General features: G+C 36.6%; 2 protein-coding genes across 4 annotated transcripts; one reads left to right on the top strand and one right to left on the bottom strand.

Moving 5' to 3' along the window:
- Window positions 1–379: 379 nt before the first annotated feature.
- On the top strand, window positions 380–6,979 carry LOC132178989 (2-carboxy-1,4-naphthoquinone phytyltransferase, chloroplastic). Its single transcript, XM_059591589.1, has 12 exons — window positions 380–488; window positions 1,582–1,693; window positions 2,349–2,595; window positions 3,166–3,269; window positions 4,617–4,688; window positions 4,800–4,938; window positions 5,362–5,468; window positions 5,544–5,643; window positions 5,728–5,766; window positions 5,861–5,971; window positions 6,103–6,168; window positions 6,480–6,979. Exons 2-12 carry the CDS (start codon window positions 1,608–1,610, stop codon window positions 6,615–6,617), a joined length of 1,209 nt encoding a protein of 402 aa, XP_059447572.1. The 5' UTR covers window positions 380–488; window positions 1,582–1,607; the 3' UTR covers window positions 6,618–6,979.
- A 6,828-nt stretch (window positions 6,980–13,807) lies between these two features.
- On the bottom strand, window positions 13,808–26,569 carry LOC132177773 (uncharacterized). Of its 3 annotated transcripts, none has more exons than XM_059590223.1 (11): window positions 26,355–26,569; window positions 24,960–25,459; window positions 24,510–24,599; window positions 24,160–24,399; window positions 18,496–18,717; window positions 17,389–17,695; window positions 16,993–17,294; window positions 16,786–16,907; window positions 16,163–16,269; window positions 15,968–16,065; window positions 13,808–15,879 (listed from the first exon to the last, which is right to left on the bottom strand). In XM_059590223.1, exons 1-11 carry the CDS (start codon window positions 26,470–26,472, stop codon window positions 15,790–15,792), a joined length of 2,196 nt encoding a protein of 731 aa, XP_059446206.1. In that variant the 5' UTR covers window positions 26,473–26,569; the 3' UTR covers window positions 13,808–15,789. The 3 variants fall into 3 exon arrangements, with proteins under 3 accessions (XP_059446206.1, XP_059446207.1, XP_059446205.1); XM_059590224.1 differs by having other exon boundaries at window positions 15,968–16,056; XM_059590222.1 differs by having other exon boundaries at window positions 15,968–16,071; window positions 26,355–26,568.
- Window positions 26,570–27,355: the final 786 nt, after the last annotated feature.

Raw genomic sequence — 27,355 nt, 5'->3', positions numbered from 1 at the left:
GTTAGCGCCCCCCCCCCCCCCCCCTTTTTTTTCAAATAAATGTTATTTTGTACATTTTTAATTTTATTTATTAATAATTTAAAGAGTATTTTGAGAAAAAAAAAATGTATAAGAGCCTAATTTAACACACAATGACAGTATATGTCGTTTCAACGTTTTACAAAATAAATAATAATTGGAGGAACTAAAATATATTTTCCTTTTTATTTTTTCACTTAGTGAGCTCGTCTTGGTGGGTTCCATTTGTAATCCTAGGTGGCGATACTTTACTGGGCACGGATTCATTAGATAGATTACAGGATCAGAGTGGATTGGGGCGGCACCCTTTCGACAGTCCACTCTTTTACCGTTAACTTTTATTGTATTCCCAAAGAGACCCTGACAACAGCACCCCTTATCTTGTCTCAGATACATAGCAAAAGGAAGAGGAGGAGAGAGAGAGACTCAGAAAGATGACCCTTTTCCAGGTGCTAGAGTGACCCTGCAAGGTACTTTTCTTTCTTGAAGCACAGGAAGTCTAATATATATTACTAGGATATTTTCTTTTTAGTTCCAAGTTTTGTATTTTTATTTGAAATTGTCTATCTATGGAATGTTAAAGAGTACGCTATGATTGTTTGCTAAATGAAATCTTCCCAGTCTGTGTTCTTAGGAAATGTTATTACTGAGTGTTGGAATCGTTTGAAAAAAAGAAAAAAAAGAAATGAGTGAGACATGTAACTATAAGCGCTAATTACATTTGCAATATCACTCCAAAATAATTGCAGTTTTCGAAGAATCGCTTATTTAGGAGTACTTATGAGTGTCTTTATTAACCGCTCACTCTATGTGAGCTACTATTTTTCTTAATATGAGACTGAAGTGTTACATGACATGTCATGTCACCGAATCGACTTATTCTAATTTAAGTTCATCCACAACTAGACTAGGCAGAATCCTTTGGGGAACCAAGAAGGATGGGGAGCCTGCAAGAAAATACTAGTACTATAGCTGAATTATTATTTTCATTTTTACACTTTTGGGTCAATTATAGGCTGCATTATACTTAATAACTAAATAAATCATTCACAAACTGTTCTCAGCCCATTCAGTAAGATATAAGGACATTTTAGGATAGAAAAGCTAAAAAATTTAAACAGTAAGCAGCTGGACTTTCTTTGTTATCTACATATCGATTTGATGGAATCTCTGTATCTGTTTACATTGATGACTGACTCAACCTTCTCTCATATTATTTGGTTCATTTCAAGCAATTATTCAAGATGCCAAATGATTGCAATATTCTGAAGTACTTAATTTCTTTATTTTGATTGATGGTTTGGTGCTTCTGTTAATATACAATGTATGAATTGTGCCATTGGATGTAGCAACCAGGCCCCATATAAAACCATGCTGTACATGATCACTGATCTGTCTTTATGTAACCAGGCCTAATAGAAAAATTTTCCAGCCTCAAGTAACTTTCATCATTTAAGTGCAGATCCTTGTTACTATTATTCTTTTCTTTTTGTTGTGTTTTTCAACTGTTATTCTCTATGCTTATAGCTCAATAGCAATAAATGTCTCTCTCCTTGTTTCTAGATAATAATGATTCGAACAGATTACCAATGGCCTCCACATTCTGTAATCTAAACCCAGGGTCTGGTCTGAAGAAACTAAATGAATACCTCCTGTATCAGAGTTACAGGACAAGGCAAGTTTCATTTCTTTCTTTTACTCTCAGAACACTAGGTAATTGTTCTCGTGAGACTGGACTTCTTTGGTACAAGAATGGCTTCAAAACAGGATTAATGCTATTGTGATTACTTTAACGGCTTCAAAACAGGATTAATGCTATATTGTAATTACTTTTTTTATTTTTTACCTTTCAAATGACTAGGACAAGAAAACACCAATCATGAGATAGTTCCTTCTTATACCTCTCAACTAAATTGAGTTCTGTATTATTCTTAGAAGCTTTGAATAAATTTAAGACATTCTGTTTGAAGTTTACAGATACTTGTGATTTATGATTCCAATTTGTGAGGTCTATGAGTGATCTTATAAAGGATAGTGGAACCCATCCAATCTGGCTTTTTGTAGAGAGAAAGAATAGTTCTTTTGCATGGTGAAATGCTAAGAATTTAAATTTTTGGAGCAGATAACTTTTTGGGAAGCATGTCTTACTCTTACTGATTATTATTTGAGACACCTTCTCCTTAGATTGCAAGATTGATGATTAGCTAAGAGTTAAGATTTGCCTTATTTGGTTTTTACTCTAAAATAAATTTTCTTTAGGGTGGACGAGTGAAAGGGAGAGAGGGCTCATTACCAAATTTTCAGCATTCACTGACATTGCTCATTTCTAGGTGTAATCCGGACTCCAAAAGATCATCATGTTTCTTCAACAATGGTAGACAACTTTTCCAAAGAACTTGCATAAGACAATTAAAATTCAAAAAAGGGCACCAATCTCGACAAGTAATTTTGGATAGTAAAGCAGACCATTCTGGCACTACCAATGAAGAGGAAAAAGAAGGTGCTGTTTCTAAGGCAACCTTGATATGGAGGGCAGTTAAATTACCAATATACTCTGTTGCTTTGGTTCCTCTCACGGTGAGTTTTTCTAACACTTTAAGTACCATTCTAATCACTTAAGATTATAGTTGTTAGCATCAGAAATAAGTTTTTGGTAAAGCAAATCTCTTAATTTTTATCTTACTCTTTAATTTACATATAATTTCAAAGTCTTTGTGTGTGTGCACTTACTAAATAATTTGTCTGCAACCAAATTTACTTATGATAGCACTCAGTGTCTGCTTCGCTAGTGGTGAATCCTGAATCAAGGTTTTGGCTGGCAAAAGGACAGTTCTAAAGTTGTTGAGAATTTAGGAAGAATGTTGTCTAGCAAAATGACAGTTCTGAAGGAGTGCAATGTACTTTCTTTTCTAGAAATGTGAACATAAATTAAGGGCTGATTTAATCTTTTGTGCTAATTTGGTGAAAAGTTTGCAGTCTTTATCCATCCACTCACTTTTTATTTGTCACAATGAACTTTGAATATGTTACTGTCAACTGGGATCAGAATCTCAATAATGCACTCATCTGTGAGTCTTTTTCCCTGCAGATTAAATCATATACGCTTCGTTTGTGTCTTACTCTCTTCATTTTATTATTCACAAGCAGGTAGGCAGTGCAGCTGCTTATTTTCAGACAGGCGTCTGCTCAGCAAAGCGTTATTTTGTTCTCTTGGCTTCCTCAGCTCTTATTATCACATGGCTTAACTTAAGGTGAGTCATTTATTTTTTCCTATTCAAAGGGGAAAAGGAGGCTAAAGGGTTAAGGTGAGTCATTTGCTGTTTCGGGTAGTGAGTTGAGTATGAGTTGTGTCTGAGCAAGCTTAACTGTGAATCTGATACAGAGCTACAGTTTATCTAGTAGGCATTGAAATATGACATTTCTTTTGTTTTTATTTTTTTTAGGTTTCAATCATTGTTTTGTTGTACTTGCATACATTTATAGTATGAGGACACACACATATGGAGTAGCTGTTATTTTCTTGTTGGATTCCTTCCTCAGGAATCCAACAAGAAAATAACAGCTAGTTGCTTTTTATCATTAAGTACCTAACCAGACTACAACATCCACCCAGTCTCAGACCTCCTATACATGAGGATTCATAACAGATTTGCTTCTTTCAATAGTTCCTAATAATCCAGTATAAGCTGAAGGAGAGTCTTTAACTATTTTGCACAATAACTTGTTATATTCTAAATGAGTCTTTTGCTATTCTCAAGCCATAGCTCTCATTTAGCAACTTTGCAACTAATTGTCATGCTCTTGGCACTTGGCAGGTTGACTTCCTGTTTCCTGCAATATGTAGAAAGTACACGCTTGCCTTATACTCGACCTTCGGCACTATTTCCCAATCCTAACTCCTCTGATAAGAGGGTTTAAGACTCCATATGCTCATGTTCCTGATCTTCATTTCATGCACATACTTCACCTACAAGAGCTTTAGTCGTTATAGACCACAGATGCCATAATAGAGAAGCTACATCCACTCTTCAAGCCTTATAAGGTCCTCTCCCTTATAGTACTGCATGTGCCCTTCCAAGCCACCAAACCAGCTTTTCTATGCACATGGGCCATCTCATGACATTGCTGTGCATTTCTGATACCAATTTGTTGCGAAGAAACCTAGATCCAGTCAGATTTCCAACTAAATTCAATGACACAACCTATAAGTAAATGGAAGCACACTGACATACATGGTTTGACCTTTGGCATAGGTTCACAAGCAAAACTGACAGTGTATCTCAATAGAATCAAGGAGGTTATAGTTTTTTGTTTCAGACAAACCCTGACCCCTAAATGCACCTAAATTCTTGATCCTTTTCTACTCTCTTTTCTATTTCTCTCTCTGAAATAACCCTAAGTGGGCCCTTATGTTAGTGGTCATTGCAAGAGAAGACGATCCGGTTGCATCCTATAATTACATGTGTAGAGTCATCTAATGAGCTTAAGTCAATATTCCAACAGAAATCCTTATATTCATAACTGTAATTTGTTGACTCCCTCCTACTAATTATCTTCATGACAGATTTATGCTAACTGCTTTCCTCTGGCCTCTTCAGCAATGACGTTTATGATTACGACACTGGAGCAGATAAGAACAAAAAAGAATCTGTTGTAAACCTAGTTGGCAGGTAAGTTCTATTTTTTGTTTTTGGATGTTATGAAATTTTATTTTTAATTCATTCTATGTTTTAATCTAGAATAACAATTGGCTAATTACAGTATGTAATGCATTTGGGAAGCCGTACAGGAACCTTAGTTGCTGCTTATTCATTTCTTGCCCTTGGCTTCATGGGGCTGACTTGGGCCTCTGTGGAGGCTGGAAATATGCGTTCAATAGTATTACTGGCATGTGCAATTATTTGTGGTTATATATATCAGGTATAGACATGACTGTTGGAATTTTTGGAAGTAAAATAATGAATTCTAAATCTTAGGTGGAAGAACTAATATGAACAGTTATGTATGTTACTTAGATGCCACTCTATGCAAAAGGCTTTTCATGCTTTTTACTAAATTTTTACTTAGCTTCCCATTTTAAAACCATTAATTTTATTCAGTCTCTTAAGTAGTAGAAGGGTCTTCAAGCTCCTGGATTTTGAAATATTTATAAGAACTTGATTCCCCAGTGGGCAATAACTTTCAACCTAAACATTGGAAAACCATGTTTTCTCATTGCTATCCTAGTGCCTTGGTTTAGTGGCAAAGGGCTGGGGTTCGGCTTATGGCAGGTCTTAGGTTGGAATCTTACCAGAAATAAGGAACAAAGGTTTTTGCATCTGTTTGATGTTGTCTCTATTGCAGTGTCCACCATTTCGGTTAAGCTACCAAGGATTGGGAGAACCCCTGTGCTTTGCAGCATTTGGCCCATTTGCTAGTACTGCTTTTTACCTAATGCAGGGCAGCCCAAGGTTATTTGACCTATATATAGCTTTATATTTCAGTTTTTGCATGGCTATAATATTGACTTCAGGTGGTTTTGACAGTGAGATGAACTATCTTCCCTTAAGTGACACAATTCTTTCTGCATCAGTCCTTGTTGGCTTCACAACAGCCCTTATCCTTTTCTGTAGCCACTTTCACCAGGTATTTTACTTCTATAGCAACAAACTCTGCATTCCAGTTTCCTTGGTTGACTGTGTCAGCTGACATGAATTACCTATCATTCAGGTGGAAGGAGATAGGGCAGTTGGAAAAATGTCCCCTCTGGTGAATAATCTTAACTGGCCTATTAAGTTTAAGACATTGAAAGAGAAACAAATAAAGTAATATAATTTATCTGTATTTTCATATTTGTATGCAGGTAAGGGTTGGCACCAGAGGAGGTTCAAGAGTAGTGAAGGTGGCTGTCATAGCACTTTACTTCTTTTTGTTTGCTTTTGGTCTAATCAAGGCCCTCCCTTTTACTTGCATTGTAAGTCCTTTAATTGGATATATGGCAATATATTTCTTTTTGTTTCCTCTTCCTTCAACTTTCTGCCTGGTTAATTACTCATTTTAGACCGGGTTCTCGTCGCTCATTTGCTCAATAATGGCTTATTCCAGATTCTCTGTGCTTTGACATTGCCCATGGGAAACATGGTCGTTAGATACGTCGAAGATAACCATAAGGTCAGTGGTGAACTTGTAAGATGCCTCAATTCTTAGATTTCAATTGTCTCTATTTCTGATAGAGCCATTACATATGATTTCACAATTGTGGCATCATGCCATGGTGAACACCCAAAGATGCAAATTTGCTAAAAAAATGCAGTCCAAGTGATAGTTGTGCCAGATGGTATATGTTGGTTGTGCTATGATTGGGAAGTGTATGGGATGGTGAAATCAGAAAGCAGAGGGAATGCAGACCCTATTCTTTTTTCCTTTTATTTACTAACCTAAATTTGGATTTTAGCTTAGTTTTATAAAATTTACTCTTACAGGACAAACAAAAGATCTTCATGGCTAAGTACTACTGTGTGAGATTGCACACATTATTTGGAGCTGCATTGGCTGCTGGACTGGTGGTGTCTAGAATGGTCACTAAAGGAGGATATGTTCCAAGGCTTATCTTCTCTTGAGGCCTCAAGAACATGATAAACTAGAGTTACATTAGCATTAGAATTAGAAATTATGTTAGATTAGAATTTGTATTGAAGTAGAATTTTAGTTAATAAGGATTATTAGTTATCAATTAGGTTAAGATGTTTATTTAAAATTAAGTCTATCATTAGTTGAGTATTATCTATCTTATCTTATTGTAAGTGTCTATTTAAAGACATGAGAAAAGTTAATAAAATAGTCAATGAGTTAATTTATCAAATGTTTACCTTTGTTATTGGGAGGTTTAGGGTTCCTCGAACTACCCTAAAGTAAGGAGGCCTAAGTTTCCACGAATAATCCTGTAAAAAATTATTATTTTTGTAATTTTTCATCCCACATTATGTAGCATGTTACACATTATGGATGACGGGATAAGAATGATTGTTATCGGATACAAGTTAGATGTGTACAAGATAGTTTGATGGATTGAGAAACAAACTATGAGACTTGGTCCTAGACAAATGTTTTGCGTTGTCATACAATATTTTGCAATGATTTTAGGGAAGGAATGTAACACATTGGTCCTATATTGAGAAGATGAGGAGTAGTCAATATAGTGTGTGATTTATAAAGATAGTCATAAGTACTACGTTCCATATTGCCTAATTACTTGATAAAATTATGCTTTATAAAGAATTCTAGAGAGTTCCAAATTGATTAGTTATTTTAGAGTGATAGCGCAAATGTGGCGAGAGCTTTTTTCTGAGTCGTTACAAGGAACCTTTTTGTATCTCTTGAGATACCTATAGTCTTAAGGCTAATCTAGCATCAACAAACATGTGATCGAAATGCATTCATCCAAGTTTTGAGATTTGAGAGGATTTGTTGGCTTCAGATTATTTGTAGTGTGAGGACTGAAGAAAATCACAAAGGAATTACAAATACATAACGGAATAAATGCAAAATAGGGACGGGTTTTTATGTGGTTTGATTTATGACCTACATTCACATGATAAAGCCTTTGCTCTTATTGACTTAATAATCTGATTGTGTACAAAAGACTCTATTTATAAAGCTTAGAGATGATTTGAATTTATTCAAATCTAATCAAATCTCTAAATGTAGGGTAATCAAATATACTCTAAAAAATTCCCTCAAATTTAAGGTGAAAGATTTTGGAAGGTTGAAGTTGAAAGGAAAGCTTTTTCGCCATATTTTTTTGGAGATGGTAGGTGACAGCCGAGGTTAGAAACTCGTTGGAGTTGGTAGCGGCCAGCCGCAATGACTAGAGGCGATCAACAACGTTATTAAAGATGGGCTTTAATAACAATTTTCGGATGGAATACGCTCATGTTTTTAGTCTCAGCTTGCGGGCCCATTTTAGTATAGTAAACGTCAGAATTTCAAAAATCCCATTTCATCAAAAGTTGTACACATTTTAATTAACTTTCCAATTACACTAGTTTCACCTAAATCCGATTATTTAGCCCAAAGTTATGCTTGTGATTCGATTTTTTCTACTTTTGAGCCACGTCACAATCTTTTCTCATACGGTCACCATCGTATATGAAAATTTAGGCACAACTCATAGGCTTTTGTCGTCTAAGATGAATAATCTCCATTCTCCAGCATAAATAAAAAAATTAAAAAAAAAAAAAAAAACCCTTGTAAGTATATCTGAATTCAATACACTTACTAACTATAAAATACAATTTTGGGAAAACATAATATCAACATTTCATGAATATCACTACCCTCTAAGGAGGTGGTGGAGGTAGTTCAATTGGCTAGAGACCACGTCTTATGAATCGGAGGTCACTAGTTCGAATCCTTCATCCCCTCATGTAAGGTGGTGGAGGGGAGCTATTATAATGCCCCCAAAATTAATTAAAATGTTTTCATATTCATTGATTATTATTTATCATGTACATATAAATCGTCCTTGGATTATATTCAGTTGACATGTAAAAGTAGACTTCTGGATAAAATTTGGACAACGAAGTTGATGAACAAGTCTAATTGGCAAACGAACAAATCATAGGAATAATGCTAAGGGTCATAGTTTTATCCTCCCAAAGTTGACGTGGCTTTTAAAATCACAATTGAATCAAAATTCAATAGTTATCCATTACAAATTTAATGGTGATTTTAAAAGTCGAATCAATTTTAGATGGTGAAAAGAGGATAATAAGATGGTTCATATCATTACTTCAAATCTTAGATCCTTATTTGCCCAAAAACATTTTCCTTTTCCATTTGTTGAAGCGATCCAATGACCGCGTTGTACGGATTTTCATTGCTTCATACTTGAATCCTTGAAGAGAAGGAAAAGAATAAATAAACAGACGGGAAGAGAGAGAAAAAAAAAAAAGAATCCATAATGGCTTACGGCTTAGTGCTTGAAGTCTCAAAGAGAGGAAAAGAATAAATAAACAGAGAAAAGGAGAGAAGAAAAGAATCCACAATGGCTTCCCGCTTGGTGCTTGAAGATAAGAAAATAATAAAGAAAGAGAGAAGGAAAAAAGAAAGAAAAAATCCAAGCCTTTAAAGAAATGAAAATAATAAATAAACAAAAGAATGGAATGGGGGAGGGGGAAGAAGAAAAGAATCCACAAAGTGACAAAAGGGTTAAGAGGTACAAATAGAGAACATGTTTGAAACAGAGAAACAAACAAAACCCATAAGAAAAAAATTTATACAGAGAGAGAGAGAGACTGAGAGAAATCTTGAAGGATATGGGGAGCAAATATTTCATCCACGAGCATCCATTGATCTTTATAGAAGATTTGAACGTTGAGGGAGAGAAGGAAGTTGTTTGTGGGGTATGCGAGGAAGCACCATTGGGTCCCGGGTACAAATGCTCCGAGTGCAATTTCATCTGCCATAAATCATGCTTCGAGCTAGCCGACGAGATACAACATCCCTTGCACCCAAACCACACCCTTCGAATCCGAGCACCACAGCATTATAGTTACTGTTATGCTTGTGCAAAATGTTGCAAAAGTTGCTTCTTTTACCATTGCAATGACTGTGATTTCAACTTTGACACTAGATGTGCTTCTCGCTGGCGAGTGGATAAGGCTGATTGTCACCAACACGTGTTCACTCCCTTCTTGAAACAAATTCAGGTCACATGCGAGGCTTGTGGTGAGGAAGGCAAGGACAACATATTCCTATATTGTAGTATATGTCTACTCTTTATTCATGCCAAATGTGCTTTTCTTTCACGCACCATCAAAATTCTAGATCATGATCACCTCCTCACACTCACCTATTCTATTAATCAATTCAAGGAGCATGCCAACATATTATGTAGACTTTGTTATAAAGAGATAAACACAAAGTATGCAGCTTACTATTGTCATAAATGTAGTTACACTTCTCACTTGAGTTGTGCAAAAGAGCGTGAGTTGGAGGAGGACGGCGTGAATACAATCATTGATTCGGTACCCATTGGATCCATTGGCCATGTAACTGGCTTATTCAATGATATCAATCGAGCAGAGAATGAAAGCGGTCTACCTCAGGAGATCAATCATTTTAGTCATCAACATGTCTTGACTCTCAACTATGAAGCGGCCAAGGATGATAAACCTTGTGATGGGTGCATGCAATTGATCTCGCCTCCGTTTTACAGTTGTGCGCAATGCAATTTTTTTCTCCATAATATATGCACTAAACTACCCACAAACGCTAGACACCAGCTTCTTCCATTTCCTTTCACTCTTTTGTCACAAGCACCTTTCTCTGATGGTGTGTTCAAATGTGATGCTTGTCAACAATATCGCCATGGATTCGCCTACAATTTGGAAAGTGATAAGGTAATATTGGACATTCAATGTTTTGCAATTCCAGAAAACCTAGAGCATAAGGGTCACCAACACCCCCTATTCCTAGCTAAAACTTCCCATCAAAAATGCAATTTTTGTGAGGAACATGGTATTTTTGTATGCTCTACTTGCAATTTTGCCATGGGTTTTAGATGTGCTACTCTTCCACTTGTATCCAGCCACAAGGATGATGAGCATCCCCTCGAACTCACCTACATTACTGAAGACAAATTTAGTGACTATTATTGTCTAATTTGTGAAGAAACAAGAGATTCAAACCATTGGTTTTATTACTGTGTAAAATGCGACTTTTCTGCTCATACTCAATGTGTTCTTGGAAAGTATCCATACGTTAAGTTTGGAAAAACCTATAAAGATGAACATCATCAACATCCTTTCACTATTGTTCGAAAGACAAAATACTCCCATTCATGTGATGTTTGTGGCGACCATTTCGACGAGGTGGCCCTAGAATGTACTCAATGTAAATTGACCGTTCACCCGAGGTTTGGTGATCTTCAAAAAGATTGTTTGCAAAAACTAGATAAACATGGAGTAAAATGATTGTGGCAAGCCACAACAGCAAGTGATTGGGGACCTACAAGGGACTTCCAAGCTGCGTTGTTTATAGAGTTGTTATTAGAATAGGAGGATTACCTATCTTGTTATCTTCATTAATAATTGCTTAAGTGCCCATAGTGGGTTACATCTCTATGAGTGTAGCTCCATTGTTGTCGCACTGCTTTGTAAGCCTATAGAGCCCGATTGGGTTGGTGAATAAAATTTGATCAAAAGTTAATTATCTCAATTTTTGTAGTTGTTGGGATGTCTAGAGTACGTACCTCAAACTACCCTGCCACCTTCTTTTAAGTCTTGAAATTATTATTACATTGTCTACCATAAGAAAATTAACTTAGGAAGCAAGATCCTGCAGCCTTTGCCCCTCTTCAACGCTATAACAACACGTTCTCGAGCTCAGACCCCATAATCTAGGGGGTAATTTTTTTTATATTTGCTTTAAACCCCATAATCTACTAGGGCGTTTTAACCCTCCCAAGGAGTTTGGCTCAAGTGGTAAGGATTTTTGTATTAGTGGTATTTCCATCACGTCTAAGGTTTGAATCTTCTTGGGTGTAAATAATTTCTTAGGGCTAGCCCGCCGGCAAAGATTACTTGATTTCCTGTGAAGGAAGCGTTTTGCACGGGTCCGAAGTTTACCCAACATAAGTAAGTTGTCGTAAAAATAAAAATAAAATCTACAAGGGCATTTTCAATTGGGTCCTCTCCCAATATCACATAAATTTCTAGTATAACCCACTTTAATTTCATCTCTATTATGAACTATATTTTTTAATTAACTTCAAAATCATATGCAAAAATTGATATATATATATATATATATATATATATATTTCTCCATCACAATGAGTGATAAAAACGTAGCTAGAGTTGTGGTCCAAAGCCTTAAAATGCGTTCATTGGTCACGCTGGAGGTGTAAGGATTTCATATTTATAACAAATTATATATTTTTTTGTCGTACAATGAATTATTGATATTTTATTTTATGCATTTATCTACAAATATAGGCAATTACATTCTTGACTCGTATTTATTAACCTATTCAAAAATATATTATTATATTTGAGTTTGTTAGTTTTATTTTTTAAAATAAACTACCATGAAAGCACTCAAAAATTCGAGCGAACCCAAATTATTTATTAATAATTTGATTTGCTTATAGTCCTAATTAATAGGTATTGGAAGATGACTCGACAATATACTCATTATTCATCCAAAAATCCAATTATTACCTTATAATAAAATTATAATTTAATTAGTCATTTTAGAGTTATAACACGTCTAATTGTTACAAATCACATTTAAAGGGTTACCCTCCCAAAAAGCAGGTGGGCCCTCTTTCTCCATAAACTCTCTCCAATTAGTAGTTTAATTTCATAACAATGAATTGACTTAAATTTGGAGGCTCTCACGTCCCCCGGGAATTAGTGCTTTTTCAGTAATTTTTTTCATTATTTTACAAGAAACTTGGGTCTTATTTGTTTGGCTCGTATTCCTCCATATTATAACAGATCGTTGAGTTAACTTCACTGAATTTGGCAAGCATCAGCATGAAATCTCAATAAAATAGAAGGGAAAAAATATATATATCATTAAGCCCCTTTTTTATTTGGCAATCCGTATCCTTAAGTATCAAACCTTTACCATAAAAAAATAAAAAATAAAAAAAATAAAAAAACTTTTACCATAGAAAATGTAAACACAAATGAATATGGGTGAAAAGGCGCTAAAACCATTAACCATAACCACCTACGCAGTTAATAAAATTCACTAACTGCCTAGACAGTTGACTGGCGGTTAGTAACTCTAATAACCGTTTTTTAAAAGAAAAAATTTAAAATTAAATAAAAAATTAAATAAAAAAACTGACGTTTCTATAGTAATACGATAATATCATACTATATACATTGTTTCATGTATATATATGCAGTTAGTAGTTAACGGTTAGCAATGAAAAAACCATTAACTGTAACCACCTAGGCGGTTAACAGTTTTTTCTAACCGCCTTAAAAAACAGTTAGCCTAGATGATTGTTTGCTCGATCGTTGTTGTCGACCCAGCAGGAAAAACACCAACTCAATGACGAATTCCTGATATTTTCCTCGGCATTCTCGCTTATGATTTCCTATGAAGCACATGGACTCAACATCTGTGAGTGAGTCCATGTAACAATATACTTATCTCCCACCCCCCACCGGCTGCCTAGTATTAGGCAATGTACACTTGCACGTGTATCAGATAATTGAGGAGACTCGAAAAACCAATCTCGTTGGGTCGTTGTATTACATCAAACAAACGACCATTCGAGCTAACCCTCGCAGGCCAAAAGGTTATATCTTTATTACAGGAGTGAACCATGGACCTGCTTTAGCCCAAAGGCTGTAGGCAGGGATCCTCATTTCGTCACGAGAACAGCACCAACCAGAGAAGAGAACCACACAATATCTGGTTGGCAAAATGGTTAGTGAAAATTGCAAAACTTTATGATTGCTTCTGGCACGAGATCCGGAGACATTTTTGAGTTAATAAATGCAGTTTAACTCAAAACATTATTAATTAAATGTTTGTTCATACTCGATTACATAAAAAAAAAATATAATAATAAAAAAAAAAAGTTTCAAATGAGATTAAAACTTATTCAATTTTCCAATTACAGGCTCTTTTTTTTGCCCTCAATCGAACATAACATGGATCAGGCCAGTAAAAAAGCAATCATTTTTTGTGCAACACCAAGTTTCTATGCTAAACCTGCAACGGTAAAATCCCACCCATTCTCATAACATGTATCATAACTAGGGATCATATCAACAAGAACACGAGCACAATATCAACCAGATAGACATTTAGAAAATAGCTACAGAAAAGTTTAAGGTGCAATTTGTGAATTTACAGGCTACAACTCTCCCTGGAAAAGCTACTCAGTTGTTCGATATCCATAAGAAGCCACCAAGAATTATAAAATTTGTAGATTTATCTCCTAGAAAATAATCCCTGCCGAAATCAATCTCCCAATGATTTTGGCACTACCATGTATTTTGAATCTCATACAAGGAGCAACCAGCCCCTTAGAGAAATTGAGCACGTTTGGATCCACGAAGACAATCGCTCGGACGTTCCCCTAACCCAACCCGGGAACAGACCGGAGGGAACTGCAGCATGGGGATTGAGCGGAATAGTCACTTTCTCAAACTGATGTCCCCAGCAGGGATTAATATGGTTCTTGCCATCAATAAGTCATCCTATCAATGTGACCTTATTTTCAAACTCATATGCATCAAAGATTCAAATGACTGCCAGAGTTTTTAAGCCCTTCAGATTTGAGAGCAACATAGTGCTCATAAACTATACTCGCTAATGCAAGGAACAACTCTATCAATGTGACCATCACATTAGGGATTTACCATCATGATCAATCAGGTGTTCACAACTCACCATAACACTTCAGTATGTTAACTCTCTATCGTTTGTTTCTTTAATTATTTTTGTCAAGCTCCAATGAACATACCCATAATCCTAGATCTCCACAAAATAAGTATATCATGAAGAGTGGAGATTACTAAAAGCAAATGTTGATACCACTGAAATCGGTCAAAACCTAGCTGAGCAGAACCATAGAAAATTTTCTGAAAGTATTTTACTGGTGTCAGATCCATGGTCCTGGATAAATCATGTTTTGTTTCTCCAAAAATTACTGCACTTCTAGGCAATCACAAAAATGCAGTAGCTATCCGAGTATTTATTCCTTTGAATCACCAAAAGACTAATTTCTTAAAAGTTCATAAGCTACCGAAGTACTAGATAACTTATGTCAAAATGCATGTGTTCTTTATAGTGAATTAGCTGAAAATAATTGTCTTTCACAACAATCAGAACCCAAAGTCCAGAAGCCGCAGCTCCCATTTGTAATTTGAAGCAAACTTCTTAAGCAAATTTAATCAATAACCATTTGATCTCAGTACAATCATTCACAAGCTTTACTGGTCAAATAACTCTTCAGTTATGGAAAGCCCTGTGCAATGCAAGTCCACCTAATATATAAAGTAAATCAACTTCTTTGAGATTCCATCATTAATCCAGGTGTGTGTAAATGGAAGTACATTAAATGTATAGAAAACTCTTAGGGGATAACTTCCCCCACAGTCATTTTAGATACTCATCATCCCACCCCACTTCAATTGTTTTACTAACTCAAGACCATAATTTGTTATCCATCACAAAGCATTCCATGAAGCTTATAACTGGAGTTCCACAAAATATTCAAGACCATAAACAATATTAACAGCATGTGCTGCTGTTTTATAACACTTTAATTTACCCACCTACTTGGGCAATGCCAAACAGAAGAATCAGCAGCATGAGCTTCAATTTTGTACATAACAAGTCCATAGTCTCTCATCCTCTCCCTTTTCATTTGTTAACCAAGGGCCAAAGACATTGTAATTTTCATATATCCTCTAAATAGCTTACCACTGCAGATCTCATCCTCAAACCTTCCTCTCTTAATACCAATTTCTTAGTAGATTAACTTCAGAATACATATGATAAATTGGACAAGGCAAACATTTTCTCTGAAGGTCTTCAAGTAATGAGAAGCCTTACTCTCAACACCAAACTCATTCTGGTAATGATGCAGCGAGTCTCCAAGATAACCACTAAATCAACCCCCAAAGGAGCACTCCAACTTGAGAGGCTAGTTTATAGACGCAAAATGTGCTATTTGATACACATCCATACAAGGTCCTTTTTTTGGCTGAATAAAATTCATACAAGGTCTTAAAGAAAACCACACATAAACTCACCTTAATAATATGAGCCAGAACTTCTGCCACTTATGTAGTTGTCATCCAATTGACGGGTGGAGTAATCAGATGGGTATGGACCTGCACCTAGCTGCAAATATAATCATGTTAGCCAAAGAAAAAATTTCTAAACCTACAAATCATTGCAAAATAATAATTTCAAGAACAATAAACCATACATCTGATTGAGAAGGCGCATAATCCCTAGACATATAGTCCCTTCCATATCTGGAATACACCCTTTCTGCATCTCTTCTACTAATCTCGTCTGTTAGAACTGAATCTATGAAACAATATCCAATATATAACTAGCAAGCAGATGAAGAATGATATATTTATATGCATACGTGTGTTGTGTGCCTGTTTTGAATTACCTCTTCTGTACCCAATAGTTGATGTTTTTGTGTCATACAGTCCACGAGAATGCCCTGCAGATCTCCGACTTCCTTCATCGTACACAAGACGAGACCCACGTCCCAGCCTAACAAAATAGCTACAAAATCAGCCAAACAAAAAGCAAAAATAATGATGATGATGAGGATGAGGATGGGAAAAATAGCAACACTTGCTCTGTCCCAAAATGACAATCAGGTTTGAGAACATCAATTATTAAGGAGAAATAAATTAATGTTTTGTAAATAAACTAAATTTTGTTGAACTCTAAAAAAAATTAAATAATAAAAGATTGAAAGTTATTTAAGTGAGAAAAAAATAAATAAATAAAATAACATAAAATAAAAAGGAAAATGCGCCAATGCCATCTTGCACCACTCCTTTAGATTTGATGTTATAATACAATGAGGGGCATTTTGGGGAAGTGATATAAATGATACCATTGACTTTTCAAAATTACCACTTACTAGGGGACAAACTAAATAAGAAGAGAGACTAGTTGCAGGACGGAGGGAATAATAACAATAACGTAAACAACAATGACAAAAGTAATAGATGGTAGGCCAGAAAAGAAGAAAGGTAAAGCACCCAAGCAACAGACAACCTTGTAGAGTTACTTCCATAAGACTTATCACTGTAAGGCAAGTCAGAACTGCTTCCTCCATAATCATAACAATCTCGTGATTGCCTGATTGAAGCTTCAGCATATCGAGGGTGAACTTCCTCCTAAAAAACCAGGGTTATACTTAATTAAGAAAAGATGAGGAAATACAGCAGCAAGCGTAAAGAGACTTTCAAAAAGATAACTGACAATTGTAGAATGGGGTCGCTTTGAGCTGGGATTAGCACTGTAATCACTGATATGACTGTCACGATAGTTTGAGGGTCGTTCCACGTATCTGCCATAGTCATAATCATCATAAGGAGGAGATGGTCTACGAGCAGCAGCACGAGAAACTTTCCTTGGAGGACTTCCCAAATACCCAGATCCACGTGAAGGGTAAGCATCTCTATAAGAGTGTCTATCGATAGGAACTCTCCCATAATCAGATGGCCTGGGTAATAATTCATCTTCCAGGATGTAGTCCCTCTTTGAGCTGGTCTTTCCATAACCTTGAATTGTCACAAAAGAGACAGGAATAAACCAGGGGGAAAAGGGGGAAGCAAAATACTAGAAGTGCTATGATTACAGACAGTAACATCATACCACTGGACCTGCTACTATACGATTTCTCTGGTGAAGAAAATTGTCGTCCACTCCTAACTCCGTACGGTACTGCATCTCTGTCTCTTGAACCATATGATCGGTTAGGGCCACCATCAATCAGGCCACGACTTCGAATGCTTCTCCCACCATGATCTATAGACCTGCTAGGATCAATGCGAGAACTACTAGAGCCCCAGGGATCCCTGCCACCCCGACCACTGCCATGTGCAACAACAAAGCCTCCTCGAGCCTGTCTAGCTGACTTACCTCTCTGGCGTGGCCTAGACAATCTTGCCCGTACCTTTAACTGAAAAACATTGCAATATATCTTTGTGAACCTACAGTATGTGGAGTCTAGCTTGCCAGTGAATATGGATAAATGCCAATTCAGTATTACTGGTAATCAAGATGAATAACTGTGAAAGAATGTTACAAAATTCAGAAGTAAAATAAAAGTATAAGATTAGAATGTAAAATACTCACAGCTACAGCTACATTACTTTTTTTTAGCAATTCAATCTCATTAGAAAAGCGCATAGCGGGCACAACCCTAGTACAGGGAAAATATACAAGAGAACCCCCAATTAGAAAAAAAAAAAAAAAAAAAAAATTGTCCAAGAAGTCAGAAAAACTACATAACTATGGAACCTCATGATCTTCTATCTCACTCTTTCTAAGCAGTTAAATTTATTTACTTACTTTCCAGATAGCAGCCATGTCCCTCACCACTTACATTAAGGAAGATCACGATCTAACATTTCAAAGTCCCCCACAACCCAACACCCCCCCAAAAAAAAAAAAAAAACAATATTCAATTAACTTGACAACTCTGGTGGATTCCAGTAGATGTCCTAATTATGTTTCCTATGCTTGATTTGAAAAGATATTATAGAAGCACGAATAAAAATCATGTTTACATCTACATATTTTCCCCTTTTCAGATACCTTCTACCTTTTATCACTGGAAACTTAATTATGTTTCTTTATGATGTTAGAGAGAATATAAGCGTATACATTTTCTACAACATGACTGTACAAAATATCATAATTGCCACAAGAATGCTTAAAGATCAAGCAAACATGATTAAAAAACAAGCCGCAGCATACCTTCCTATCTCCTTCACCAAGTTCAGCATTATTAACACCATCAACACAAGCCACCGCATCAGTATGAGAGTCAAATGTTATAAAACCAAAATCAGTTCTTTTAGCAGCTGGCATATTCCGAGCAAGTTCCACCTTCACAATCTTCCCAAACTTTTTAAGATGAATCCTGACGCGATCCTCATCCCAAGCAGGAGGCAAACCATCAAGGAATACTGTCCTTACCTGGAAAAGAGAAAGACAAATCTGTTATAACCACTGCTAAAAGCTTCAACATAATCATTAGAAACATTTCTAGTTTTAGATCATAACAACAAAAAGCTGTCATGTTATTGTTTCTCATCAGAGTAAAGTATGATCATTAACAAGAGCATAAACTACAGATAGATTCCAATAAAGGTTGCCAAAAGATGGGACAAACTGCAATGTCATGGTATCATAGCGAATTCAGTGAGTACATGACTACTTTAAAATGGGATAAGAGTGAACTCAAATTTGTGAATCAAAACCAAACAACATGAGTATGAAACTTAAACTTACTACGTATTTAGAAGACTTTCAGAAAGGGTAGAAGATAATTTTCCCCAATCCAAAGAATTCTTCTATTCATGCATACGCAACATAGGAGAAGATAAAATGACAGCCAAAAAAAAGGAAAAGGTGCAACCCCTACTAATCTATTACAGATAACACGTTCAATATCATGCATGTGTATCAGGCACTGAGGCAAAGTTTCTTTGCAAAGAGCTAAGTTGTTGATAATGGAAGTTGTTGGTTCACTGGGTAGGTTTGTATAGGGGTTATAGTTGCTTTAGCTCTACTAAAGTTTCTTTGCAAAGAGCTACGTTGTTGATAATGGAAGTTATTCATCAAAAAAAATAAAAAAAATACATTCCAAAAAACCTATTGAGATTCAGTTGCTATCTATAATTACACCGAAACCTAGTTTTTATTGTTTCCATGCACTGATGTAGGCACTAATGCAACCAGTTGAATAAAGCACTTGCCAAGAAGATTTCTTTTTGACATCATAAAAATCAGATAACACCTCTTCACTTACATCTCACCACTGATTATGACAATTGCCTTAGATATTTGGTGCATTTACCTTGCACTTTTTCTACTCCAAGAGCACCTGGAGTCATTTTCCAACTCAGTGGAAGGAAATATTACCATTAATATTTTCTGCATTAGCATACACCAAACACTTCCATAGATTAGAAAGAAACTAAAATAAAGCACCACCAGCTCATTCAAAATTGTTTCTTCGTTACTTATTCACCGGATTTTATACAAAAGACAAAAATCGGCTCTGCTTTTGGCACGATGTCTGGTATATGGGAACTCCTTAGAAATGCATGTTCCCAGAAGTGTGTAATATAGCATTGCATGGGAAAGTGATAATGGCAGATTATATGGAAATGCCAGTTGCACCTACGGTGTCCAAGATTCCTTATGGAATCCAACATTGGAAGTTGTAGCGATTAGTTTCTTTTATGGATATGCCATATGTTAGTGAACTCTGCAAGGTTGGTGAGGGTAAGATGTTTATGGGTGTCATCCAAGAAGTGTCACACCGAGGTCAGAACTTTCCATATAAGGAGGGTGGAGGAATTCTGACCTTGTGAAGAAATGCAGGCTTCATTTTTTTTTCCCCTTTATATAAGGTAAAGGCAAAACAAGGGGAGAAACCCTAACACGTAGGAAGTTTATAAGAGAAACACCAAAAACAGAAAAAAAACACACAAATACTGAACCTGGCTTCAAAGTTCAGAGAAACAGAATAGGATAACCCTTTAACTTGCTCAATCATAGCCCCTCAAATGTTTTATTGATTTTTCTAAATGTTTTAATGTGTACTAGGAATCATTATTGGAATTAATTATATATTGCATTTCAAAACTGTGCACTTTAAGTTGATCAAATTCACATAGCTGCTTTGCACTTTGCACCTAGGCTCCATGAGGCCTTTGAGATCAAGGGTGCCTTGATCTTTTAACAGAAATCATTACAAACCTTTTTGAGCTTTTCAGTGATTTAGTACCTTCCAAAAACAAGTTCTCTCTGTATAGACAAGCTCACCAACAAATAAGATGCAAGGAGGGTCCATCATAGGAGCCCACGCTTGCTAGATCATCTGTTTGACGGCAAAATATGAAAAATTTAGGCCAAAACAGTCCTGCCATCTTATAATCCTCAACAATCTATCATCAGCACAAAGCATACACCAGAATTATGTGACTTAAACCATGCAACTCTGAGTGTTTCACATACTATAAGCACAATAAAATGTAAGAGATCAGTATCAGATATCTTCACACCAAAGAAACAAAGAACATAAGAATTACATGAAGAAAAAAAAAATACTGAAACAAGTTCAAGGAACCAAAAAGTAATAAATGCATGCCAATGTCTGAAAGTAATCTATCAAAGCTTATATTCTAAGCGAAGTTCTTGGAGACCTAAAATGGATAATCAATTTTTTTAATCAAGTTCACCATGGCATTTTTCCAATCTTGTTGGGCTGTGGTGAAACATAATGTTATGGCTATTTTTTCTAAATTCCATCGAAGACGTCAGTTGGTGAAGAGAATGAATGTAACGTTTGAGTCCTTGGTTCCAAAGAAGGCGGATGCGATAGAGGTGAAGGATTTTCAGCCCATTAGCTTGGTGGGAGGGGTGTATAAAATTTTTTTTCAAGGTCTTGGCCACTAGAATGAAAATTGTTTTAGGAAAGATCATCTCTAACTCTCAAAAAGTTTTTATTGGTGGGCGACAAATATTAGATTATGTGCTCATTGCTAATGAATGTTTGGATGGTCGTATGAGATCAGGGGTGGCAGGTGTTATTTGTAAATTGGACTTGGAAAAGGCTTATGACCAGGTTAACTGGGACTTTTTGTTGTACTTTCTAAAAAGATGTGGGTTCGGAGAGAGATGGAGGGGCTGGATAGAGTGGTGTATTTCATTGGTCAAATTCTCCATTTTGGTAAATGGAACGCCAGAAGGTTTCTGTAATAGTTCGCGGGGGATTCGGCAAGGGGACCCGATGTCACTGTTACTTTTTGTGTTCGTTATGGAGGCTTTGAGCAGGATGGTGAATGCGACAATAGAGTAAGGTTTATTGTCAAGTTTCTCTATGGGGGAAAGGGCCTTTTCAGATTTGGTGGTTTCTCATTCTTTATTTGCTGATGATACTTTGAATTTCTATGAAGCATATCCTAAGCAAATCCGATACGTATGCCTTATTCTCTTGTGCTTTGAGGTGGTTTCGGGGCTGAGAGTTAATCTTGGTAAATCAGAACTTGTTGCAATAGGGGAGGTGGACAACATTGGGGCTTTGGCTAATATTCTTGGGTGTAGTGTTGCGGCTTTGCCCATGAAATATCTGGTTTTGCCACTAGGGGCTACGCACAAGGCTACGTCTATGTGGAATGGTGTGCTTGAGTAGATGGAACGTCGTATGGCATGATGGAAGAAATTGTATCTATCAAAGGGAGGTCGATTAACTCTTATAAAGAGTATGCTGTCTAATCTTCCAACTTATTTTTTATCTTTGTTTCTTGTTCCTATGAGTGTGGTCAAAAGGATTGAGAAACTTCAAAGAGATTTCCTATGGGGAGGAATGGGAGATGAACAAAACTTGCATCTTGTTAATTGGAACCAAATATGCCGTCCCCTACGGGCCAGCGGTCTTGGCATTCAAAATATACATAAGTTTAATCAAGCTCTCTTGGGGAAATGGTTATGGAGATATGTGACAAAGAGTGAGGCTCTTTGGTACAAGATCATTAAAGCCAAGTATAAAGATCAGGATGGAGGGTGGTGTTCGAAGGAGGTGTCGGGTTCTTATGGTGTGGGTTTGTGGAAGCATATTAGAAGAGGTTGGGATACTTTTGCAAAAGGTGTGAGGTTTGAGGTGGGGATGGGGTTGAAAGTTCGCTTTTGGCATGATATTTGGTGTGACGATCAACCGTTGAAGCATGCTTTCCCTTCCCTGTTTAGTATTGCGAGGTACAAAGAAGAGTGGGTGAAGGATAATTTTAGTTGGAGGAATGAGATAGATGAGTGGAATGTCATTTTTGTGCGCTCCGCCAAGGATTGGGAATTGGATGTGGTCTCATTTTTCTTTGAATTGTTGTACTCTTGTAAGGTTTCTTATAGTAATGCAGACCATATTCAATGGTCCTCATCTAAAAAGGGTACGTTTGAGGTGAAATGGTTCTATAAGGCCTTGTCCATTCCAGATTGTGAGGTATTTCCATGGAAGAGTAATTAGCACTCTAAAGTGACATCGCGAGTGGCATTTTTTGGGTGGACTGCGGCTCTCAGCAAAATTCTGACACATGAGAATTTGCAAAAGAGGAGAATTGTAGTAGTGGAATAGTGTTGTATGTGTAAGAAGAATGGGGAGTCTGTAGATCATTTGATAATTCATTGTGAAGTGGCTACTCGGTTATGGAACTGTGTTTTTACTTTGTTCGGTATTGAGTGGGTCATGCCGCAAAGGTTCCTTGACTTGCTTTCTTGTTGGAATTAGCTGGGGGGTAGGGTTATCTCTAAAGTCATTTGCAGGATGGTTCCTTTGTGCATCACATAGTGTATTTAGCGGGAGAGCAATGCCCGAATGTTTGAAGATAAGGAGTGTTCGGTGGATGGGATGAGGAAGAATATGATCTCTATGCTACACTTGTGGGTGTTGGCTCATCATTGTAGTGTTGTCCTGACTAAAGATGAGTTCTTGAATATGTGCTCTCTGTATATTCCGTAGGGGTTTCTACTGTATATATTTTTGCATTAGGGTTGCGTCCCTCTGCGCTTTTTCAATAATATTTACATTACTTATCAAAAAAAAAAAAATGTCTGAAATCACTGGTCCAAAATAACAATTAATCCAATATATTCAAATGAGCATACACACACGAACATGTAAACATACATATATTCCTACATACATTTATACATTTAAAAGAAGAAGAAGCTCTAAATTGTGTAACTAACTCTTAAAGCACTAGCAGCAGACCTCCCTCCCTCCCACCCTCTCCGTCTTCTCTCTCTCATCTTCATCTTCTTAGCGAAATCTTGGGGAGGTTTTGAGTTGTGGAGTTTTGGGGTGTGAATTTGATCAATGGGTGGTGGTCAAATATGCATTTTGAGGATTGTTGAGGCGGTGGTGGAAAATTCAATGTTTTTGGGTTGAAGATTTTGTGCATTTTGTGGTTTATGCGTTTTGGGGATTTTGTGGATTTTATGTGTTTCAGCGTTTTGAGAACTTTGTGGTTTATACGTTTTGAGGATTTTGTTCATCGTTTTTTTGTTTGTTCAATCCTCTGTTCTTGAGAGAGAGAGAGAGAGAGAGAGAGAGAGAGGCATGAGGCGAAGAGGGAGGTAGGGGTGCTGCGAGAGGAAGAATAGGGGATTGGGAAGCGTAAGAGAAGAGAGAGCGTATGATTTTTTTAGGATTATAATAATCCATTGGGTAGCACTGTAGCTACCCAATGGTTTAAGGAATCTATAGGGCATCTCCTACTGGTGCTTTTTTGTAGTTTTTTAAGATTTCTCCTATATTTAGGGGAGGGAACAAGGTTTTAGGGTATCTGCTTTTAGTGCTCTTAGTTCCGTGAGATCCAACAACAAAAAAGATTAAGACAAGAAAGAAATACATACATGTGCCATAATTTCATCATCTGGTTCAATGAATGTATCTGCAAATGCAACCCTTGCTGTTCGATCTGTACCAAACACAACATCCCTCTTTTGTAATCGCTTGCAGGCTTCCAAGGCTTCTGCCCTACATGAGAAATCTAAAAAAGCAAACCCTCGATTCATCCCCTCATTGTTCATATCCTCCACTAGTGTCAAGTCTTCATATTTATAAACTCCATAATGTGCGAGCTTTTCTTTCAGCTGAAATCAAAAAACAGCCATCCAACATAAGCAAACTCACAGAACCTGATTATTCAGTGAAAAGGTGTGACTTCAAAGCCAGAAAGGTAGCACAGAATTAGAACACCTACATCCTCCTTTGCCCAGGTCTTGCATACATTACCAACAAAGAGAGTGTCACTATCTTGACTTGGAGCTACCCCACATTGCTTCCCATTAACCTGACAGTTCAAATTTCAAAGTCATATGTGATCATCTTGTTGATAATTAATAAGCCTCTCATTTTTTAACTGTCCTTTATGACGGCCATGCATGAGTTTTATTTAATGCATCATGGATCAGCACGCCACAAACAAACAAAAAAAAAAAAGGATCATCTTAATAGAGAAATTTTTTTCATTTCAAAAACTGAAATATTGGCAAATAGTTGAGTTCTTAGAATATTACTGAGAGAGGAGCTTCCTAGAACCATTAAAGAACCTGCTTTCTTTTTCTAATAATAATAATTACAGAAAATACTTTTTGATAGTACCTACAGTAGAATGAAAAACAAGGAACAATAAAAGAGAAAAAATAAATACCACTGGATGCTTCAGCTCATAAATAGCACGTCTAGCCTGCTCAACAGTTGCAAACCGCAAGAAAGCAAAGCCCTTGTTCTTTTGAGTTACTGGGTTCTTCAAAAGTCTCACTTCAGTGATCATACCCACCTGACAAAAAACCTTTCTAAGATCTTCCTCTGTAGCATCCCGATCCAATCCCCCCACAAAGACCTCGAACTCCTTACGCTTCCTCCTCTCTTTAACCACATCATGATGCTCTTCCTCATACTCCTGTACTTCTCCATGCTCATCTCCAACATACTCCTCAACCACCTCTTCCTCTTCCTCCACTTCCTCTTCTTCCTCCACCTCAACTTCAACAAGTTCTTCAATCATGTCATCTCCCTCAATTCCCCCTACCCCATCTTCCTCATTCCCATCCACAATCTCTTCCATCACTAAACTTTCACCAGCATTCTCTTCTGCTTCAAACCGCTGTTCATCATCTTCAAGCTCCAATCTTTCTGATCCCTTTTTCTCTGAAACAACAAGGTAATAAGTCTCCTTTTCTCAAAAGCAATTCCTTCTTTTCATTTATATAACAGAAGGTACAAAACAACAACTAAACCATATATGCGCTTCCAGTCAAACCATGACATCAAGGTTGGAGGTATATTTTTCCAAGAATCAAAATATGCATAATGCGTGCAAGTGTACAAAAATATGTTAGGAATGCTAGTACTTTAGTTGTTGGCGCTTTGCATATGATCAACTCAATGGTTGCCAACCTTTTTTTTTTCTTTTTTTTTTATGACGAGGAACCCTCCAAGACATGGCCGCTTCGTGCACCCACCCCTATCGGATAAACCTCGAACCCGTGTAAAGCGCCCCCAAGGGGTTGGCTCAAGTGATAAGGCCTTGTTGGCATTCCATCATGTCTAAGGTTCGAATCCCCTTGCAATTTCAATTAAGCACAAGGCACCCCCTTTGAAATTCCATTTTCCCCCTTTGAAGAAAAAAAATAAAAAAAAAAAAAAAAAAAACCTAAGCACTAGGCACTAGGCACAATTGGGTAGAAAGTTGACAATAAAGATGTTAAATTTCAAAACATTGTAAATCGATTTGTTTCTCTTAAATGTTCCAGCAACCAATCAGAGTATAAATAACGACCATTGAATGAAAACTATTTTCTCAGGCGGGATACAAACTGAATTATCTACTTCTCTTTCCACATTTCTTTGCAACCAAGCAGTATAAATTTCGGTAATCCCACCTTCAAATAAAATACTCCACTGAAATTTGGACAAAGACTAACCCTGATTAAGAAAACTTTTACTGTTTGAACAGATAATGAAAACTCCAGAGCCAAAAATCCATCCCTATTTTGCTCTATTACCCTTTGTGCTCTAAGGTCTTTCAGAGTGAGAGTGGTACCTGTAGTAGGAGGGACCGAGGGTTTGCGTGATACGGCGTCGGTTGGGCGGATTGCTGGCTTCTTCTTGAGAGGAGTGGTGGTGGCCGTGGAGGGTCGCTTCACTGCGCGTGGAGGCATCCGTGGCTTTTCCAGTGACAAAACAAGTGATTTTTTGTTTTGGAAATTATGCAGCGAAACCGCGCACTTTAGGGACGAACAGGTGAGGTAGGTGTAAATTATTATTATTATTTTTTTTTTTCAGTGGGTGTAAATTTTTAGAAGCGCTGAGACAGACAGGTCGCGGTTTTAGATAATAATATCACCGATCCCGCCGGTAGGCTGTTGGGTGTCGCCGTGTCGTGGGGAGTGGGACTAGATTGCGTGAATCTGAAGGCGTTCGGTTTTCCTTTTGTGATTTGATGGAAAAATATATATATATATTAAAAAAAAAAAAAAAAAAAAAAAAAAAGCAATAACATACATAGTAAAAAAAAATAAAAAATAAAAAAATTTTCAACTTTATTTCTTCCATTTGCCTCATATTTTAATTAAATATTATTAACTTTTATATATTAATATTTTGAAGAAAAAAAAATGTGCTTATTTTTAGGTAGTGGAGGCTGACTTGTTACATACAAATATAAATAAAATAGAGAGGTGGTCGTCCTCAAGAGGTAGTTTGAATCATCCTCCTCTTTCTTGTGCGGACATGTCAAAAAAAAAAAAAATAGAAAGGTGGTCACACCGTCACGGACATAGTTTTCCAACTTGATGATCTCCAAATAATGTATTGTTCAGGGTCCCCAAAGGCAATCGAATTGGGCGATTATTAGTTTTTAATAATCGTCATGGTCCCTAAAGGCAACCAACTTGGGTGATTATTGGTTTTTAATTACTGCAACGCGGTTATAACCGACAGTTAGCGACTATTCAATCCAATAACCGGTTATAACCGCTTTATTTTTAAATGGGTTTTTGGGCTTTTTAATTGTTTTGGGCCTTTAATTTGCTATTTTTTAGT

The sequence above is a fragment of the Corylus avellana genome, chromosome ca4 (assembly GCF_901000735.1).
Source record: "Corylus avellana chromosome ca4, CavTom2PMs-1.0".
Lineage (NCBI taxonomy): Eukaryota > Viridiplantae > Streptophyta > Magnoliopsida > Fagales > Betulaceae > Corylus > Corylus avellana.
Note: the sequence above shows the minus strand (reverse complement) of the source record. Positions and strands in the feature narration are given on the sequence as shown.

Coding starts and splice junctions, on each gene's coding strand:
- LOC132177773 (XM_059590222.1), bottom strand. CDS start 26,472: ATGCCTCCACGCGCAGTGAAGCGACCCTCCACGGCCACCACCACTCCT. Junction 24,600..24,959: donor ATGAGCTGAAGCATCCAGTG/GTATTTATTTTT, acceptor TTGAACTGTCAG/GTTAATGGGAAGCAATGTGG. Junction 24,400..24,509: donor AGACCTGGGCAAAGGAGGAT/GTAGGTGTTCTA, acceptor TTTTGATTTCAG/CTGAAAGAAAAGCTCGCACA.
- LOC132178989 (XM_059591589.1), top strand. CDS start 1,608: ATGGCCTCCACATTCTGTAATCTAAACCCAGGGTCTGGTCTGAAGAAA. Junction 2,596..3,165: donor TTGCTTTGGTTCCTCTCACG/GTGAGTTTTTCT, acceptor ATTCACAAGCAG/GTAGGCAGTGCAGCTGCTTA. Junction 6,169..6,479: donor ACGTCGAAGATAACCATAAG/GTCAGTGGTGAA, acceptor TTACTCTTACAG/GACAAACAAAAGATCTTCAT.